The sequence below is a fragment of the Triturus cristatus genome, chromosome 11 (assembly GCF_964204655.1).
Source record: "Triturus cristatus chromosome 11, aTriCri1.1, whole genome shotgun sequence".
Classification (NCBI taxonomy): domain Eukaryota; kingdom Metazoa; phylum Chordata; class Amphibia; order Caudata; family Salamandridae; genus Triturus; species Triturus cristatus.
In genome coordinates, this window is record NC_140594.1 from 810,979,515 (window position 1) to 811,001,552 (window position 22,038).

The window sequence follows — 22,038 nt, forward strand, 5'->3', positions numbered from 1 at the left end:
TTTGTGCATACCAAGGTTACCATAAATCAAATGAACATATAACATTGTTTGTCTATAAATGACCAAATGTTGTAAAGAGAGTCCACAGCCAGTCAAGGGAAAAATTCTTATAATGTTGCACATTTCATAGTCAATCTGCCAAAAGTGTTATGTACCAACATTTATTATCTGATGAAAATACCTCCCAAAAGTGTTATCTACCAAAAATTATTGTCCGGTGAAAAATCCTTTCCAATAGGGTTTCCAGTAGGGATGGTTGATGTTTTACTACCAATACATATTTTTGAAAAATTAGGGATTTGAACCTTCGCAAGAATGACTAAAGTTTGCAGACCTTACTGAAGAAAAGTAAAACTTAAACAAACTTACCAGGAAAACATCATTATGATTTTGTCCTGCCTACAGGCCGGAGCCCACTATGAGAGGTAAGCCCAGGAGGTCAGTAGGAGTAAGTGTGGGTGAGACAAACCTGAGCCCTTCTTCGCCTCAGGTGAGTGAGCATGGAGATGAGCAGCACTAACACCCAATGTGCTAGCCTGTTAAACATCAAGCAGAGCCCTGGCCATCAAACTAGCATGTAAAACAGAGGTAGCAAGGAAAAAGGCAATACAGATATGCAGAACTCCAGGGGACAATCTATTAACGAAAACAGCAAGCATCAGACACAGTGGACCAGAGTAAGTTGAAAAGGAAGACCACCTGTCAGGCAGGGAACTGAATTCTTGGTTTACATGGGGATCGTTAACTACCTGAAGCAGATGTTGAGTGATCACCGCTTTATGTAGGAAAAACTGCTCATACAGTAACCAATGTGGGAGGTTATTGGTCCATTTATTATAGGAGATGCTGAACAAAAACGGATGAGGGCCTCATTTTAAATCACACTTATTTGACAATTTCACAGAGAGTATATCATTGCTGTTTGAGGAAGGTGGGACTAGGGAAACCGCTGTGTGATTACCATGGTTGCTGTGAAAAGTATTGAAACATCTAAAAAGTTCTTGAATACCAACAAATGGGGAAGGGCTCAAAACATAATGTGAACAAGAAAGTGTGATGTGCCCCCACACGTAAAGGAAGATTTGCAATCATGCCTTGCTGTCCTCCAAGATAAGTTAATTAAATCCTCCGCTGAGCAACTGCTGACCACAAAAGGCTGAATTTAAGTCTGTAGTGTGACCACTCAAAGAACGTACAAGATATAGGTGATGAAGAAAATTAGAATGAAGAGGCCCTAGCAAAAAGTAACGTGATACCAGACAAAACACAATCTACAACTTCTGCAATAGCAGTCAGACTCAAAGTGCTCCAAGATAACTGTGATGATCTTGAAGACAGGTATAGAAGGGACAATATAAGAAATAGAGATGTGAAAGAATCACTTTAGAGAGATTATGTAGGAGCTGTTTGTATGAAACTTGTTCAAGCATTCCCTCAGTGAAAGGAGCAACGAGACAAATAACTTGTAAGAGTGGGGCCTTTATGATCTTCAGCAAGTTCATGACTGATGTACATCTCAGTGATATTAGCCTTGTGAACACTCAAGCAGAAAATAATATGTGAAGCCATATATTCTGACACAATAGACTTTGAGGGATGCCAGATCTAATTGTATGAAGATTTGTCACAAGCCACACAGAACAAGTGAGGACTCTACAAACGGTGATGAGGTAGCTGAAAAAGCTGCAGTCATGATGCAGATGGCTTTCTCTTTTGCCTTGGAGTTTCAAATGAAAAGGAGGGCATACGTTATTCAACACCATTAAGAAGGAAAGCCGGGCACTCCTGGATGCTACGCTTCTTGTTCATCTCTTCCTATTCCCTTTGGCAGTCCACAAGGCTCCTGTTCAAGCCCCACTCTATTCAATATCTATATACCCGTGCTTGCCTTATTCATCCATTTCTTTGGGTTCCAAATAATGCCATATGCGGATGATGCACAAATCATTGTTTGATGATAGCAATTCACAAAAATATTTCGTTTAAAATTGAGGAGGTGGTGAGGGACACCATGTAGGGGAGATGTATTATGATCGTTGGGCAGATAGATTAGTGACACTGGTCTCTTCCCTAGTCCCCAGTCCAGCCAAGATAGATACATAGGTCACTTTTTAGAAATAGATAAAGACAAAATAAACAGCAAACTCTTCTGGTTAAAAGATTTTAATGGTGACAAAGATTTGTCAACAGAATAATATTTTCTTATCAAAAACTTGAGCATTGGTATGTTCCATTCCTTAATACAAGCATTATTGGTATTCGAGTCTTAGAAATATGGAGAAGCAAACACCAAATGGAAAACACCTATACTTATTCTCACATAGCCATATCTCCTACTCAAAGGTAGATGTAATAAGGAGCCCAGATGTGTTACTAGACAGTACAGATAATATAGAGGTAAATTTGATGGCTAATATCGGACCATGCTTCAGTGTTCTGGGACTTCAATATTGTCGAAAGGGTAAAAAAAATATACAGCTGGCGATTTGATACTCACCTGATTAAAGGTACTATATGTGAGTATGTGAGTCAGATGTTGGAAATCAAATTGAGGAATACTTTTAATTGTGTAAGGCACAGAAGAATATGGTTTGTAATGCCTTCAAGTCTTTGGTGAGAGGAAAATGTATAGCATCTACGGGTGATCAGAGATTCAATGAATCTCTGATGAGGCTGACACTGGAGGCAGAACTGAAAAAAGGCAGAGGACCACTTCCAAAATGCGGATTGCTAACGGCCTTGAGAGCAGTTACTACTTTGAGAAGACAGCTAACACAGTTGTGACAGAACAACCAGTGAGAGCATTGCCTAAATTGAAATAACCTTTTCAAAGAGCAGTGCACGTGAACAAAAAGCCTTTGAGTCTCTTTACAGTTTCTTTTAATCCTTGATTATCATTTCAAGCTATGCATTTCTCTAAAAAGAAGCAGTCAACACATTTCGTTCCAATTGGCAAACTGCCAGGACAACTTCTTCAGGGCTGCAGATAAAGTAACACAAAACATATATATAAGGCATACAGAACCATAACACTTTGACAGACTACATACATACAATCTATTACAATTTCATACATATAAAAAAAAAAAACATAATTACCAAAAAATGTTATACAAAAAAATTATCACAAACAAAACTTAATAATATCACAGACAAACCACATTTTTGAACACTTATTTATGATTATTTGAATATAGGTTATTACACATTTGACATTATTTCACCACCTAGTCGTATTCACTGTCTCCAATGTCACACTTTTAATTATGACCTCGTTTTATAGATTGAATCTTAGTTATATAGTGTCAGATCCCTGCGCACAGAGACTAATTAATTGACTAGGACGGAACATAAGCAGCAGATTTAAATTAAATATTGCTTAGAAAGTGTACAGCACAAGGGAGGCAACAGAAAGAGGGTAGAGGGAAAAGACAGGCAAATTATAGTCCTCACCTTTAAGAATTTGCCTAACTTATAACTGCAATGGCCGCTTACCACCCTGTTTTAATAATGTCAATGTTGATCAAAAGAAGCGAGGTCTAAAAACGAATATTATAATACCATAATTTAATATACATATGATAAAATTCATAAGCCAAAAATGCTAAAAAGTATATATAGATGAGAGAGAATTAATTAAACATATCACATTAACATTCAATAGCCAACCGTACTCTTAAAGATAGGTGAGGGGGGCTTAGTTAGACATCTCAGGTATAACTCATAATGACCCCAAAAATAAGCTTACTTATTATAAATTTCATAAGCCAACAGTGCTTTACGTAATGGTAAGGGGCACTCAATTGAACAACTCATATTAAATTTCATGTGCCAACAGTACTCTTAAATTCGGCGAAGGGAACTAAACATTTCATACATAATTCAAATGGAGTCTAAAATTAAGCTTACCAAATAGTAAGACCCGTTCAGCATAACAATAGGATCGAACGCACCAAAGTCATATCAGTGGGATGGTACCCCTAATCGTTATTGAATCACGTCCAATGCACACCGCCTACAGTGATAAACATAAAACAAATGGGCAGTCATTGTATATTTACTACGCTAATCGTAAAACAATCTCCTAATTCAATAAGTAAAATTCCTTATTAATATTCCCAATTTGCTCTAACCCAAACATAATTTATTCAGTTTTAACCAGTTGTAACAATGAACCCATGGATTGCCCAAGACTTATATCGCAATGGATCATGGGTTTGTTGATTTATTCTAAGAACAACCAGCTGTCACTCACACAAAAAGGGAGGACATATGTACCAGTACTCCCAACCTGTATAGGCAATTCCATTCCCTACTCACACGGCGTATATCACAAGGGATTATGGGTCCATTAGTTTATTTTAGAAACTGTTAGTACTTATTCACAAGCTGTGGTTGCCAGATGATATATGTAGGAAGCACGGTCCGCAGCTTAAAGCTCAAAATTCAAGAACACCGCCGAGCCATCCAAAAAGGTGATATAAAATATCCAATGGCGGAGCATTACAAGCAACAACATATAGCTGATTGTGCACTTTGCTTCCATGGAATAGAACATGTCCCATCAAACAGAAGAGGTGGGAGTAGGGAACTAATTCTGGACAAAAAGAGGCGAAATGGATATGTAGACTTTGTGCTATTAGTCTGGACAACAACACAGATATGGAATTTCATTATTTCTTAAACTAAATTGGTGTCTACTAATGGATCTTGTCTTCCTGTATATAATGTTAAACTGTCAGGAAGTTTTATTTATACGGATCAAGTCCTTTCACCCTCAATGTAACGCTAATTATGTCCTTTCTCTGATTTTGTCTTCCTGTTTATAATAAGAAACTGGCAGGAGACTTGCATCTCACTGTGGAATTCAACTAATGGCATTTATTATGTGCACTTGGGTAATTTTGACTGATAGTTATTATTATGTATGCTCACTCAGCTCCCTTATCCTGTAGAGTATATATTTTCTTTTTCTCTGATACAGTTCCTTTTTCCTGTTGAACAATCACTTTTTCTATTGTCTGATTCTGTCCTTTGGTTCGTAATAATCAACTGGCGAAATACATTAATTTTCTTATTTCTTGATTTTGTTTCTCTGTTCGTAGTAATCCACTGATGAAATATTTTATTGTTGTGGCTATAGTTTGGCTGATGGCACTTGTCATGTATAATTAGGTTTTATATTATTATAGATTTAAGCCAGAGCTCAGATGTAGATTGGTTTGGGTGTATTGTCTCCCTTTCCTTTCCTCATAATACTAGTTTAGCCTGGCATGTGGCTATTGATATTTTTCTTTTTGATGGAGGCACATACGATATGCATATTTAGGAAGCAAATACAGTTTCGCTAATTGTTCGATTCAGTGGAGGGGTGAGCATGGACTAGATGCATCTCTGTATGACCATTAGTGACTCGAGCCACAAAGTATAGTTGCGGTGACTCTCGGCAACTAGGTGACTAATTCTATGTGTTTGTCACAGGGCATTGATTGTATGTGTAAATAAACAAGTATCTATGGACATAAGAAATGTATCCCCTCATTTTTCTATCATGTTAATGTGCTTGGCACTACACATGATGAGTACATTTTTAGACTCTTCCAATATGGCGCTCATTGAACGATACGGGCAAACAAAGTTGTGGTTATGATTTCATAAAGAAAGGATGTTGGGTATTGTAGTTTGAAAAGCTATTTGAACCAAGGTGACGGTTAAGCCATATTGATTAATGGTTTTAAAAAAAAATCTATCTTATTGCTGACGTCCCTTTAATTACCTACACCGAGATCGAGTGAGTTGTAATTCTATAATTGCGGTTGAATTTAATAACTTTCCATATGTGTATAATTGCAGTTGAATATAACAACTTTCCATATATGTACAGGGATTATTAGATCTCATAAGGACTTCAATTTCCCGTTGTAATATGTCGCTGTTGGTTATGGGGTCTCCTAAATGCGGCGTATAGAGCTGCATTACGATACTGGTAATGACAACTTCTACCTCCAATATGGCGCGACCAGTGATGCGATTTTTGTTGGACATTTAGAGATACAGCATATTTTAGTTTTAAAGTACTTGGAACGAGGCGCGGGTTAAGCCATATTGGCAAATTGTTAGTTGAGATCTACCTTATTGCCGACGTCGCTTTAATACACATGCAGAAATCGAGAGTATATGTACAGGGATTATTTTAAAAATTATAAGGACTTCCCTCTCTTCTTCGAAAACAGCGTTGCTGTTTATGTGGTTACTTAAATGCGGAGTACAGAACTGCATTGTAATACTGGTGGCAACAACTAGTACTTCCATTATGGCGCTGACAGGGACGCGTTTTTTGCATTGTAATAATGGTAGCCACAACGCCTACCTCCAATATGGCGCTGATGGTGACGCGATTTCTGTTGAACATTCAGACAGACCAGCTATTAGTTGGACAGGTGTTGCTAATTAGCCGCAATTATATGGGTATATAAGGATCGCTAAAATTCGATACAAATCGCGCATTTGATGTCAGACGTGGCTTGCTTATCAAGGTATGTTTCAACTTGGAGATGTGGAGGGGCTATGCTGGTTCGGTTTTGGGTGATTTTAGGAAGGTTGTTTCAAATAAGTTTGTGTGGCCCGCTAGGACTGAAGGATTTCTTTTTGTCTCTAAAGATCGTTTATTATAAATGCTAGATATCACTACTGATCAAGTTAAATACGTTTTGGGTTAGGAATAAAGGTATATGTGTTCACCTTCTTCTTTAAATAAGTACTGGCAGTTTCTAAGATAAACTAACGGACCCATAATCCCTTGTGAAATACGCCGCGTGAGTAGGGGATGGAATTGCCTATACAGGTTGGGAGTACAGGTACCTATGTCCTCCCTTTTTGTGTGAGTGACATCTGGTTGTTCTTAGAATAAATCAACGGACCTATAATCCATTGCGATATAAGTCATGGGCAATCCATGGGTTAATTGTTACAACTGGTTAAAACGGTATAAATTATGTTTGGGTTAGAGCAAATTGGGAATATTAGTAATGAATTTTACTTATTGAATTAGGAGATTGTTTTACGATTAGCGTAGTGAATATACAATGACTACCCATTTGTTTTATGTTTATCACTGTAGGCGGTGCGAATTGGACGTGATTCAATAACGATTAGGGGTACCATCCCACTGATATGACTTTGGTGCGTTCGATCCTATTGTTATGCTGAACAGATCTTGTTATTTGGTAAGCTTCTTTTTAGACTCAATTTGAGTTATGTATGAAATGTTTAGTTCCCTTCGCCGAATTTAAGAGTACTGTTGGCACATGAAATTTAATATGAATTGTTCAATTGAGTGCCCCTCACCATTACTTAAAGCATTGTTGGCTTATGAAATTTATGATAAGTAAGCTTATTTTTGGAATCATTATGCGTTATACCTGAGATGTCTAACTAAGCCCCCCTCAACTATATTTAAGAGTACGGTTGGCTAATGAATGTTAATGTGATATGTTTAATTTATTCTCCCTCATCTATATACACTTTTTAGCATTGTTGGCTTATGAATTTTATCATATGTATATTAAATTATGGTATTATATTATTCGTTTTTAGACCTTGCTTCTTTCGATCAACATTGACATTATTAAAACAGGATTGTAAGCGACCATTGCAGTTACAACTTAGGCATATTCTTAAAGGTGAGGACTGTAATTTGCCTGTCTTTTCCCTCTACCCTCTTTCTGTTTCTCGCTTGTGCTGTACACCTTCTAAACAATATTTAATTTAAATCTGCTGCTTATGATCCGTCCTAGTCAAATAATTAGGGGTCTATTACTATAGCAGGCAGATCGCCACTGCCTGTATGGCGGTGGCGATCCGCCTGCCATTCCTCCCCGCCCACCTACCATTTCCCCCTGCCTTATTACGATGGCAGGGGGGACCCCTGCGGACGGAAAGACCGTCCGCCGGTTTTCCACCCGTCGACGAGACGACTGGGCGGAAAAGGGGTATTATATGGTGGTGGTGTCTGTAAGACACCGTCATCCATATTATAATGCAGGTGGGGGCGTTGCTGCCATGGAAAAAGGCATGTGGTGTCTGCATGTGGGGGCCCGTTGTGGGCCCCCAGGGTGTTGGGGGGTTGGGGGGTGCACATTGGGTGCCTATGGTACCCCCCTGCATTTGCATGCACAACATGGCAGGCACGGCGCGGTGCCTGCAACATTGTGCATGCAAATGCACCACATGCCTTTTTTACATTGCGGTGGGTGCTGCTGAAAGCACCGCCCGCCGCAATGTAAAAAATGCTGGATGCGCCCGCCTGTGTGGTGGGCGCATCCTAATCTGCATCACGGGACCGCCGCACTTATGGCGGGTGGTCTCTTTTGCCGTTACAGCCCTCGTAATAGACCCCCTAGTCTCTGTGCGCAGGGATCTGACACTATATAACTAAGATTCAATCTATAAAATGAGGTAATAACTATAAGTGTGACATTGGAGACACTGAATACGACTAGGTGGTGAAATAATGTTTGTTTTAGTGTATCCCATATCCCAAATTTGTAATAACCTATTTACAAATAATCTTAATTTAAGTGTTCAAACATGTGGTTTGTCAGTGATATTATTAAGTTTTGTTTGTGATAATTTTTATGTATAATTTTTTTTTGTAATTATGTTGTTTTTTGTTGATGTGTATAACTTTGTAATAGATTGTCTGTATGTAGTCTGTCAAAGTGTTATGGTTCTGTATGTCTTATATATATGTTTTGAGTTACTTTATCTGCAGCCCTGAAGAAGTTCTCCTGGCAGTTTGCCAATTGGAACGAAACGCGTTGGCTGCTTCTTTTTAGAGGAATGCATACCTTGAAATGATAATAAAGGATTAAAAGAAAATGTAAAGAGACTCAAAGCCTTTTTGTTCACGTGCACTGCTCTTTGAAAAGTATACATTTGGAATCTGTGAACAGTGGCACCAAAGAGCAACGGGTGCTGAGAAGTGTGTACAAACCTGGCTTGTAATAGGCCGACGGTATCAAGTGAGGTGCTTATCGATAAGTCCGTTGCTCATTTGTATTTCTGGAATTGATAAATTGAAATCACCCTTCAACAAAAGAGTTAATGAGGCAGAGAAATTTCCCTAGTGGCTTGACTGCATGTAGCAAAAGAAAGGACTAGGATTCTCAATGGCCATACTAGTGTCTAGGAAACTGGGAAAGATGTCAGCAAAGAGTGTTGGACTTATTTGATCCCCTCTAATAGTGACCAAACCAAAAAGGCGGCCAGCTTATTGAGAGTATTTGGAACTGCCATCGATAGATGAGCAAGCAAAGGAGAGTCAGTGTGGAGCAGAGTATCTCCACAGAGGAAGTGGCGAAGGTTTTTAGGAACCTGCTGCTCAATAAAGGACCTGGCACTGCTGGAATGAACAGCCTATTTTATAAAATAATTTGCTCTACATTGGGTTTTTCCTGGCCAACCTTTATAACCCTTTTCTTGACTCTGAAATAGTCAGGCATAAATATTGCTAATTCCTAAACTATGAAAACCTAAGAAAGTCTGTGCATCAAACATGCCTTTATCATTACTCAATATGAACACTAAGGGGAGGGGGGGCACCAAAATTGTTGTAAAACCCTCAACAGTGTTGTTCCGCCATAGGCATGTCTACCGTTGGCACAGTTAACCACTGATCGTTACATCATTGGGTCTTTTCCTCCACCAGGAGGGATTGCCTCTTGAATCTGAGACCATATGGGATCCACCATATAAGAAAACAAAGTTTAAAAATACCTCCTACCTTTAGAAAGGACACATTTTATTAAGAAGATCAAATGTAGTGGTATGATTAAAAAAATGTGAGAAAAGAGACATTAGGTGTCCCTCACATTTATCTCTGGAAGAACCAGGTCGACATGTTTCAGTCAACTTTGCACCCTATGTGTTAATGGCGTTTTGGCCGTTTATCGTTGGTGAGGTGACGGGCCCAAGTAGGTGCTGCAGGTGACATGACCCCCTTGATGAAGTAGGTAGAATGATGAAAGGTATGGATACCAGCTAACTGTTTAGCATTGCTCCTTACCCTTTTCTCCACTACATGTCTCCTGACATAATCAATACATTGTGTGACTACAAGGGCATGTCCCCCACCCTTCCCTTGTAGCATATTATCCTGAAAACCCAGGGTAGTTTACTTGCTTGTGATTTTTATATGTGCATGATACTGCATCCTCAATGTTTTACAGATTAGTGATTACATAGAATAAGAAAACACATATTCGTATTTGATTGTGTGCTACATCTGTGAAGGTTTTGTGTTGTTTCTACCACAAATATTTAGACAGAGTTTTACTTAAAGGTGCTGTTTTCCTCACTGATTTGGGTGATTACGGAAGTGCACTACTGAAGTGCATACGAAGCTTGAACCAGACACAAGTCCATTTGTGTTTATTTCTAGCAGGACCCAGGATGAGAAGGTCATGGGGAAAGGGCGACTCTGCCCTTTACATGCTGTTTCTGTTATATTGTGTGTATTTGTATTGACAGAATAGTGTTGGGTTAACTGACTTCTCTAAATTACATTTTACTGTTCATTCAGTCCTGATGAAAGCCCGGGACACTAGGGCAATTATACTTTAGGGCTAAAACATGTCAACTTGTATGAAAGGTGTAGGGTCTTTATCTTAATAGGCACAACCTTTCCTTTATTTTTTAATCATACATGGGACACCATGACTAAAGGGATACCTAGGTTTCTTAGGTATTTTCACCCTAAGACCCCATCAGGAGAATATCAGAAGTGCTACCTGGAATATGGTCAAGCCCATCCTGTTTTTTAGGGACTTGGACGAGACCCGAGTATGATGCATGACACCAATAGGGTGTATGAGGGTCTAGCAAACAAATTAGAGATTAAGTTGATTTGTTAGAGTCAAGTCTTATACCTGTACAAGAGGACACCTTTTGATGGGACATGTAGTGACAGGAGGACTTATCCTAGTTTATCTTCTCATCCCCTTCTTAGCAAGCCTGCTGGTCTGTCTTTGCTACCATTTGCTGTGGATACAAGATCGAGCCCACTCAGATACAGAGAGCAGCTGGATGAGAACTGGAGGATGAAGCATGCCACTAAGAATATTAGTGGGTGATATTGTTTTTAGGAAACAACAAGGATTGTGCCACTAGGACAGATTTTCCTCTGTGTATAACAGCTAAACTGGGAAAAAGAGGTCACATGTGGGTAACACCACAGAGCACGGAAAGACCAAAAATGAGATGGAACATTTTATTTGGTGACAGCTGATGCGTTCCAGTTGAATTTGATTGCAATGATTTAGAAACTATGTTACAGTAGTGATGTCTGCCTGTTTTAAAACAATCTGGGCTAATATTTAAAATGTTTCATTGACAGTCAAAGAGATACATTGGAATACCTACACCCGAGGACCCTGTGTCAATCTGCATGCTTAATCAGCTACCAGCATTTATCAAACATACAATAGGCTGTTTGAATTTACACATGTGTACTCTGTATAAAAATCTGAATAATGATTGGAATAGTTCTTTTCTTTAAAACATACCTTAAAGAATAGTATTTTACTTCTAGTAATTTGGATTCCGTTCTTAAAGAAGACATAGAGAAACTGAGGGCAGTGCAGAAATATCAACCAAGGTTTACAGAGGACCAGAAAAAGGAACTTCTTGAGGTCCATCCATGGATCAAGAAAGGTGGGCTTCCAGAAGCCATCAATATCAAGGTAACAACTTTGAGTAGGATTCAGTGAGCCCTTAGAGGCTCATTCCATAAGTTTATCACATAATGTTATGCCTTTTGAAAATGTTTTACACAACAGAGAGTGTGGCTACTTTTGAATTGATAAATGGACCCAAAGCTAGTAAAAGAGTATTGGAATTAAGGAAGAGATTTCTGCATTTAGATAGTATTACATAATTGCAGACTTTGCTTGCCACAAATTTCTATCTAAATCTAATATTGTTGTCTATGTACCTAGTGTCTCCTCTTCACATCGCATTGCAATGACATAACTTTAACCCAGACAGAGTGATCATGATGGGGAACATCTAATCTTCCATAGATCTTTGCAAATTAGTAGAGTCATCACAAATTGTACTTTTGCTACTGTTGAAAGACAATGAACAAAAGTACCCATGCCATTTTGTTTTGCTAGTTATTACTTCAGATATCACACCACCATCTGAGTCTAAATGAGAGCTAACTTTTTCTGAACCTCAGAGGGGCCTGATTCACAAAAGTAATCTAAGACAAAATCCTAACTGTACGACTTTCGGTATTCACAAAAGGCATTTAGGAGTAGCAAAGTTAGGAATCCTAACTTTACTACTCCTAAACTGAGAAAAATCCTAACTTTACGACTTTTGCTATTCACAAAAGGCATTTAGGAGTAGTAAAGTTAGGAAGGCTGGAAGCCTGGGTGCTTCCTTTTCCTGCTTCCTGCCCTGGAGTCCTGGAAGTGGGTGAAAAGCATTGAGAAGGTAAGTCAACGTTTATTTTTTTGTCCATTTCACTCCCCCTTTGACCCGAGCCATTAAAAAGCAGCCGGCACTGAATGGATATGAAAAGGTTCACATTCCTAAAGACATGGTGCCTAGTTTTGTGGTAGAGTATGGTAGTGGCAAGTGTTTTGCTGCATATGATGTAGCGCTACGTATGCATAGGGTCTCAGAGGAGGACTGGGGGGGATAGTCTATGGATGCATAGGCCAAATATTGGGAAGGATATCCTGTTTGGCTTAGAAGCTGGTGTCCTGATGTACTGTGTTACAATAAAGGCAGCCCTTGTAAATAAAGGCCTGATGAAGATCTTGGCAGATTTGGTCCCACCATCGCTTTTCCGTCTGACTCTCTGTCCACCTACTAGGTGGTCTGCCCACTCTATTTAGATGCTGATGGATGAAAGACCGTTGGAGTGCTGCTGTCTCCATCAGATTTATCCTCCCAAGTCAACGGCATCATAGGCGAAGGCAGCCATCGAAGGGAGTACAGCCAGCTTGTACGCTGGGCCAATGACGATGTGCCTTTTTGCCAACGCAACTGTGGCAGAGAAGCCTCCACACCTGAGTTGGCAGTTCCAAAGGGATATAAGGCAGAAACGTACCTTTTTTCTTTTTTACACTTCCTTTTCCATCATGGACCTGATCGTCCAAGTCCTGCCTTTGCTGCTGCTACTTGACCACGAAGCACATCAACCCCGTTCTCGCCGGAATCAAAGGAAAATTTCTGTGGGATGCTTTTTGGGCTAGTATGGTGTCCAATTTGGACTGTGTCTATGCTGTTAAGATGTCACCAGCAGCCTAGTGGGGACCTGAGTGGCCGTTCTCGAGGAAGATGGGCATATTTTTACCTTTTTACCAATGGGACGAAGGTATCATTCCAGACATGTCGCTGGTTTGGCCCATTAATGTATGCAGGTTGAACAGGGGCTAATGGCCTGAGCAGAAGTGGCATAACTTATATTCAGGTGTGGTTCACCATTGTGAACTAATCCAAGCACAAACAGTCCTGGCAACATTTGCAATTTTTGGATCTCAATGAAATTAAAAAAACATCCCTCTATTCAAGAACCCCCCTCCTTCTTTTCATAACACTTAAAATAGTGAAGCAGTGTTTTGCAAAAAGGTACAATCAGCAAATGTGGGCCTCTTTTATTTTTAGGGTGCCCTGGGCCTATTTGTGACCCCAATCCAACCCTGATCTGTTTACATTTGCTCTTGGGCAGGGAAAAGGGTGTGGTCAGACACTACATCATAGAAGAAAGTTTGCTCTTTTGCATCATGGTGCAAATTGCGCTCCCCTCTGTGTTGACTGTGGTGACAACACTACCGTCAACACTAAGGGCGCTCCCCATAGTGTTGACTGTAGTGTTGACACTACAATCAACACAGAGGGGAGCGCAAATTGTGCACTGCATGTACCATGATGCAAAGGAGCAAACTTTTCTGTGTTATGATGTAGTGGCTGGCCACACCCTTTTTCCTGCCCAAGCTGTTTTTCGTGACCTCCTCTACCATTTATCACAAGTTCCTAATGTTCCTTTTTGTAAAACTTGCATTCTAGGCCATTGATTACATTTCATCCAGCCCGAGCCGAAGAGTACGGCTCGAGCCGGAGAGTATGGCCCGAGTCGGAGAGTACGGCCTGGGAGCGGAGAGTACGGGCCGGGTGCGGAGATTTCAGCCCGACTGCGGACGTAAAGATACGACTCGTAAATAACCTCTGTGAATACCAGAAGTCGTAAATTACTTCTGTGAATACCAACAGTCATAAAGTTTGACTTTCGTCTCAGATTAACTTTGTGAATCGGCCCCAAAGATTTCTTGAAACCTCTGAGGACATATGTCAGGGTATTATGAAGATATCAGATAGTGGATTTAGAAAAGTTAAAAAAATACCCCAAAAATAATTCATGTCATGGGGGCCTAAAGACGTGTAAATGGAGAAAACAATGTTGATTTGTTTTTTACTATTCAAGAACATATTTAAAAAACATTGACCCTTACTAAGGAGTGACCCTTGCCTTACAACAGTTATTCCACCTTCAGAAAATCCGCAATTTGAAAGATAAACTGTACTCCATCTTTTTTATAGTGAAGAAAAGGGAGAGAATATGGTTAGAATATAACGGCCTTCAAAAGATGTGGTGGGTGTAATATCTATTCTTATGCTATGACTAAATGTAAGAATACTCAAAGCGCAGAACATTTTGAACTCAGATCTGTGAATATTTTGCAGGACACAATCTGCAATCTATGTTCTTCAGTGTCTTTGTAAATTGAAGTATGTAAGAAGCACATTTTGCAGTCTTATAACTCATAATGCTGAACCTGTAAATGCAATCAAACATCAAGCCGAGAGATATCCAGCTGCAGCATATTTAAAAGTTTTAATACCTCGACATTTGCAGGGATCTGCAGAATATCTAAATCAAGTTGATTAGCTAATTAGATCGATGGGTGAAAAGAGGAAAAATGCACATTTGACAATTTTCAAATGCTTACGATAAATCCTGGTGGCACGATATAACAGCTATCCAGTGACACACACCAGTATTTTTTTTTTTATATACAGTGCAAATTGGCACATTGCACTTTATAAGCCACATATTTTCAATAACAATGGATTTAAGAAAACACGAAATATACATTGTGATTAACCTGTTGTGGCACACCTTCCTTTAAGCCCTTACCTTACAATTACTGATAATTGAATTAGGCACATAGAATATTTGCATGTGAAGTTTTCTGAATCTTTTGAATTAGTTGAAACTTTTTCGATTGCCTTTTGAATTAATTTATGAAAGATTTTATCTTGCTATATTAATTACATGATTTCTTCTGGAGTATGATTGAAGTATTGTAACCATTATTGTCAGGATAGGATTAATAAACAAAGGGTCTCCATTGTTACATACTACTTAACATATTAAGTCAACATGCCTTTCATTGAGTTGGCCCCTTCGTCCTTAATTTACTTAATGGACGCGTTTCAAAGGACCTTGTGTATGGGATACAGCTTATCACTTTGACAATGCCCTCAGAGGTGAGTGAAATGTTGATGCTCTCGCTGGAGAAAGGACCTTTTTAACCTTTTACCATTGGCGTAGCAAGGCGAGTGGGGGGAAGGGGGGGGGGGGCGGCGTTCTGCCCCGGGAGGCATGAGTTTTGGGGACGGCGGCCACCCACCACTCTCACCTGCAGTCTCGGGGTGCCACCACCCCGCCCCGCACTTCATTCCGGCCGCGCGGTGCGGCAAAATCATGAACCGCGACGGGCAGCCCTAGGGCTGCCTGTTACACCTAACCTGAAATCGTTTAACTAAATAAAACGTTTTGTGCTTGTTCACTCCTTGGGTTTCCTGTCTTTTGGAAAGGAGAATGAACATCATTTAAAAAGAGTAATAAATGGCATCTTAAAATTGGGTTCATCCTATATTGTGATGCTGTGATATCTGTTCAAGTTCACAATCCCTGTAAGGTCCGGTTAGTCCTAATCTTAAATTTAAGACAGCGGCGTTTCCTTTTTTTGTGAGTGCAATTTGTGCTTCAAAGAATGTGGAATTTTGAAAAGTATTGGTTTTTTTGTACACCTATATTACACTGAAATGCTAGTTTCCCAAAGGTATTGCACACCTAAGTGAGGAAGCTTATAGTGGCAGCAGTGCCATAGTCCAGTTCCCCTGTGATTTGAACACCGCCCTATGGGGGCATCATTCTCTCAGCTTCTCGTAGTTGCTCTCTGCATTACCTCAAGAAGTCAGCAGGGTTGGGCAGACGAATTGTTGAATCCTCGGTTGCTCCTACAGACTGGTCTCAATTTTACAGTATTGCTTGAAAAGGCTTTCAGGCACTTGTCGTCAAAACACCACAGATGGAGGTTGCAGCAAAACTACAGTTAGACCCATGTTTTTATCAAGGACTGTAGATATAAAAATACGCAGCAGCTTTGTTTGTGAGACAAAAACTGAATGTTGCCCGATCTCAGCGTCTTTCCCCGCTAGCAGCTTGTCATCGTCATGGAGAAGGGAGCACAGTTCATGTACGCCAAGGGGCGTTCAGGCAGGTTATCCTACCTCTACCACATATAGGTCCATCAAGCTGTCAGGTATGGTGGTAGGTGGCGAGCATTAGGGTGGCAGCCTGAAGGTGTTGACAGTCTTATCAAGGCTTTTCGAAGCCGAAGAAACCAGTGGAAGGGCAGTGAAGGTGGCAGTGCAGAGTGATGGTGTCTGAGCTAACTCAGACATCACCCTCCCCAGGACGAGCATCACCTAAGGTGTACACCTGAAGCTAGGTTCCGCTTGCAGCCTCATGCAAGGCAGTTTCCACTTATGAACATTAGGGCAAAACTTGAGTCCTGCTCCCGAGCAAAGAGTGAGTTCAAATAGTCAAAAAAACAGGTCCATAAAGGAATATTAGTCCATAATCAATGTTCTTCTTTATTTTCAAGATGTCATCATATTCAGAAGACATAAGTGTTTCACAGACAACTGGTGTCATCATGATGATGTAGCCGATGAAGCCAACATGTGTTTCGTCTTGGGTTTATCACCCACTGACTTCCTCAGGAAAATGTTTTTTTAGTGTTTATATGTTTACATCGGTGATGTCTATTTTCCTTTCAGTGGGGTTTTATGAGTTAATATAGGTTTAAACCTAAATCCAGATAGCCTACATATACAACACAAGAGGAAAACATCTCATTATTTTAAGATGCAATCCTATCTCTAGAGTTTTTCTACAGTTAAACCCCAGTGCCTTGACACCCTAATGGGTGATTAGCAGCGCTCTATAAGATCCTCGATTGATTGAAATCTACAGTTTGTGCCTGTAGAGGTTCAGCTTTTGAGATACCATGCTTCATATAAAATGCTAAATCCTTCCACAGCTTCTGAGGAGTGCTCAGGATGGTGACTAAGGAATAGGATGGTTTACCTTTGAAACATAGCGAAATACGCCAGATTCCTCTTTATCTGCAGGTACATTGACCTCCTTGCTGACCACTGTACTATCCAGTTTGAGTAGTAGAGCATGCCTAGTGCCACTGTGGGATGCATCACCCCAAGCACTGACATGAAGGTTATAGTCAATACAAACTTTACCTCCAGTGTCAGAGGACCTTCATGTAGTGTGAACATTGTTAAATCCAGGAGATTAAATAATAGTAATCTAATTATTTGCTACACTTTTCATTTGAGGGCTGTGCCTTGCACTTTCATGTCCGTGCGTTTTACAGTACTAAGACTTTGGGCCTGATTATGATGGTGGGGAGACCGCCACCAACAGGCTCCCCACCATCGGAGACATGTTTCCTGCCTGCCAAATTACAATGGCGGGCGGGGTGATATCATTGGAAAGTCCCATGGTGTCTGCTACTTAGTGCGGGGATATGTGTGGGGTGTCTGTTTTTTCTTGCGACTGGTGCTGCAGAGCGCAGAACCCACTGCAATACAAAACATGGGCAACGTGACCGCCAAGGTCGCATCCTAATTTGCTCTGTGGGACCGCCACCTTCTAGGCGGGCGGTCCCAAAAACGAAACGATGGCAGACGGACTGAGGTCCGTCCGCCGTCGTAATTGGGCCCTTTGTTTGTTGGGCCACTCACCCATGTTGTCACTGAACTGTCAAGACCAGCCTTCCCCTGCCCAGACCGTGTTTAATCTTAAGAGATATCTTTTAACTCCTGCTCTAGAGGCAAGTTGTGACGCAAGGGAATGTTCATTGCCTTCAAGTCTTATGTGTTCTCTCCTATCCTACTTGATCATATAAGGCAGTGGGGATGCAGTTAAAAATGTGTGAGCCCAACGCACAGTAAAATGGAAACTCATGTTTTCAGTTATAATTTCAGTTATAATTTAGAAGTTCACGAGACAAGTTTTTTTCTCTCTATAACTGTTTGCAACCTTAAGTAACTCTAAATGCCAGACTAAGGAAAGCCCTTTAGGTGTTTTTATCTAGCTCATTGTACACTTGTATGGTATTCCTTATTAGGTCTTGGACTAGGCAGCACATGCGCTGTCTCTTCAGAGAGATGCTGTATACAGTATATTGGGGAAAGCTCCGCCCACTTTCCACCTATCTTTATGATTGGCCAAATTCCTAAACGCTGCAATCTGATTGGTTTTCCTCAGCTTAATCCCGCCTCCTGATGGCCATGTCATCATTTTTCTCCTTCCATAGCTATCAGCCCCTTTACTTTTAAAACTGTTTTGTTCCCCTGCCTCCCCCCTTCCCTCCTGCAGTCCCTCACTTCTCTGCCCACCACAACCCCTCCACCCACTCCTGTTCCTGCATTCTTGGTCGCCCATAGTTTTATTTACAATGCAATACGACTCGCGTAAATACGAGTCATATTGCATTTGTAAATGCTTTCTTTCCCTCTGATTGGCTGGCTTCATAGCACTCTATTTTGCCTGACCTGTCCCTCTCGCATGCGTGCGATCCTATACATCGTACGCATGCGTGCGATGCTACGCATCGTACACATGCGTGCGATGCTACGCATCGTACACATGCGCGCCAAAAGTCTGCTTCAACCTCTTGTTACTTTCTGTTTCCCAAGTGGGCTACTGGGCGGTCGCTGACTACTGCAGTCTGCCAGGCTTACTCTCGCCCGGGGTCGCTGCAGAGGTGGCAGCTTTGCCTTAAAGATGAGACATAACCCTGCAGCAAGACCCGACGCGCTCTTCCACACGCCCGCAGGTGGCACTGTAACCCCTGCCCATCGCCCCTCTCGGCTCCATGATAGGCACCATTTGTCCGGTGGGGGAGTTAGGAAGTCTAGAGGGTGCGGGGTTGAGGGCACTTACCCCCAGATGCTGGGCTTGGGGCTGTAACAGCAGGGAGCTGGCTCCCACCCCCTGTGAAGCCGGACCAGGCTGGAGGAAGTGACGGGCCTCCCTTAATGGAAAGAGAAAGAGCCGCGGGGAGGGCAGAGCAGCACCGTCCCGGGATCTCACGGCAGAGATCTCACAAGAGAATCACCATCCCCCAGAGTGCTGCCCTCCCGCGCCAGACTCTGGGGGAAACTTTCTGCAAACTTTAGAAAGTTTCAGAACCCGAAGAGCAGGCACAGTGTTTTTCCACTCCGCGTAATTCAGTAAGAACTCTGCCAACTGCAGTGGAGTGGAGTTTACCGGTGCCCATGCCTAGTACTAACGCTGAGTCTCACCACACGTGTTTTCCATTCACTGGAAACGAACCCCCCATTACCCCATCACATATGTTACAGTCGCTCACATTGGCAGCGCCGTCACCTCAATTAGAATACATGTGCCATGAGCACAGATCTAAACAAACCATTCCAGGCAGCGTGCGACTGTGACATACAAACAGCTGTCTATATATACTATGCCTCACTCTCTGGCGATAATAAGGCTGCACTCTTGGAACATACGTCTTTCTACTCTATGGACTCGTTAGTATTTATTATAACTGAGAAAGTATTGCAAACATGTACCAAGAATTGGAAGAGGCATCTGTAATTTCTTGTAAACTTTGCCAGATGTCCTGGCGTCGAGATCGCCTGGATCAAGCATTGCCCACGAGGGGTTAAACGGCAGACCTTACTGCCCTTTGTGTCTTATTATATAACAGTTTTTATAGCGGCCCAGTCACTGCTGTTATTTCGTTATGTCCACGGACACATTGAATGCCCAGGGCTGCGTTCAATGCCTTTTATTGTAAGGAGCAGGAACCCAGCATTAGGGCGCTTCAAAGCCCTGGTACTATCTGTAGGATCAAACACTGAAGCTGTGGTAGAGGGTGCCCAACATAGATCCAGGAGAGCCTGGCTCTTGCAGATATTCGACATCAACTCGTGAGAAATTTGCATATATCTGTGATCTGCAAAAGAAGCTTGGAGTTTACCACCGGTAAGGGTCCTGGGTGCGTAGACATCCGCCTGGTCGCAGCATCCTTTTATGCTAATGACATAGTACCGTTTGGCCCTGTAATGAAAGAACCCGGATGCAAGCCTACTTTGCCCTGTGTGCAGTGTGTATTTTAAATGTTACTAATGTAATGGACCTTACTTTTGTGCTGGCCTTCCTTTCACATGGTGCTGTGGGAACCTGTACACCAGTGACCGCTAGCCTCCAGGATGTTTACACTGCTTGGGAGGAAGCCCCCGTCAGCAACGCATCCGAGCTAAGAGATGCCTCAGTGGGATGCCTCTTCTGTGGACTGAGCACACTCTCGGAGCAATCCTTTCACTTTCGCGCAGCACTATACGACGCTTGCTCGAGTGGAGTCACTTTATATATGCTTTCAATATTTGCATTTGGTCAACTCGCACCTTAGTGTGAACTTTAAATGATAATCTGAGTACCTAATATAGACCAGGATAATGTAGCAGAAAGCTTGGGGGTCTGGAGGGAGAGAACTTTAGATGAACGATAGATTTCACTGGGAAGCAAGGGCATTAAAGTGAAGGGGCAAGCATGTAAGAAAGGAAAAACATACAATTTGCCCCAAAATGCGTGTGTGCGGACTCTTCGGTGTTAATGATGGGCTCGGATGTTAGCTGATATTGTGCTTGACACGTGACTAACTTGGCTTAAACTCTGCTGCCTTTTTGAGGCACTTTGTATAATAGTCTCCCAATGGTCCTGCAGACCTTACACATCTGATAACCCCTGTTCACAATGGGTTCAAATCCTGACCGGGCCGCTCTGCCTTTCATCCTTCAAATGTTGATGAAATAAATGTCATTGATTTTGGGTATTAATAACATATTTCATTAGTCAGCAGCAGGAGAGATCTCCTCGTGTGAACACATCCTCTCTCCAAAGACTCTCGTTATGCTACAGACCAGCCCTCCTCGGCTCTGCATAAACAATCTTACATATTCCGGTCTAGCTTCATTTACCTCAGGCTCTTCCTTTCAACTTACCCGTGAAGAAGAAGGAACTCTAGGAACGGATGAAGGGCTCTTTCTCTCGGTAATCCCACAAAATGCCTCCCCCACTGTAAACCGCGCTATACCTCTCCTCAGAGTGCGGGAAATTAAAGGGTTACACATCAGGTTCTTAACCCCTTGCCTGCTCATGACAGAACCACTCCGTCATGAGCCACGGGCGCCGTGTGCTCATGACGGAGTGGTTCCGTCATGCTGCGGCCGTTGGCGGCCGCTCCGCCCACGCGGCACTGATTCCCCGCCTGTGCGGGCGAACAATGCAAGTGGGCGGAGTTGTGACGGAACCACTCAGTCATGAGCACAGCTCGCCCGTGACTCATGACGGCGTGGTTCCGTCACGAGCATGGCGGCGCCGCGCTGACCCCGAACCCCCCCAGCGCCGCGGCGGAATTCGTGCCGCGGCGAAGGGGTTAAAACACCTAAAAACACTAGGAGACCTCATCGGATTAATGGTCCTGCTGCAGAGATTTCAGTGTCCCCTGAGGCCACACGTTGAGTCTGCTGGGGCCTCCTGAGTGTGTTGGCGTTTGTTCAGGTGAATCCGTTGATTCGTGTATAATAACATCTGTTATTATGTGCACAATCACGGAGCACTTTGTGGTA

At 41.8% G+C, this 22,038-nt stretch overlaps 1 protein-coding gene across 1 annotated transcript in view; it reads left to right on the forward strand.

The window, feature by feature from the left end:
- LOC146785466 (period circadian protein homolog 2-like) overlaps positions 1–22,038 on the forward strand; it is a 484,700-nt gene that overhangs the window by 457,207 nt on the left and 5,455 nt on the right. The window contains exon 21 of the mRNA XM_085634530.1: positions 11,591–11,741. Within this exon, the coding sequence (XP_085490656.1) occupies positions 11,591–11,741 (151 nt within the window). The remainder of the gene's footprint in view (positions 1–11,590; positions 11,742–22,038) is intronic.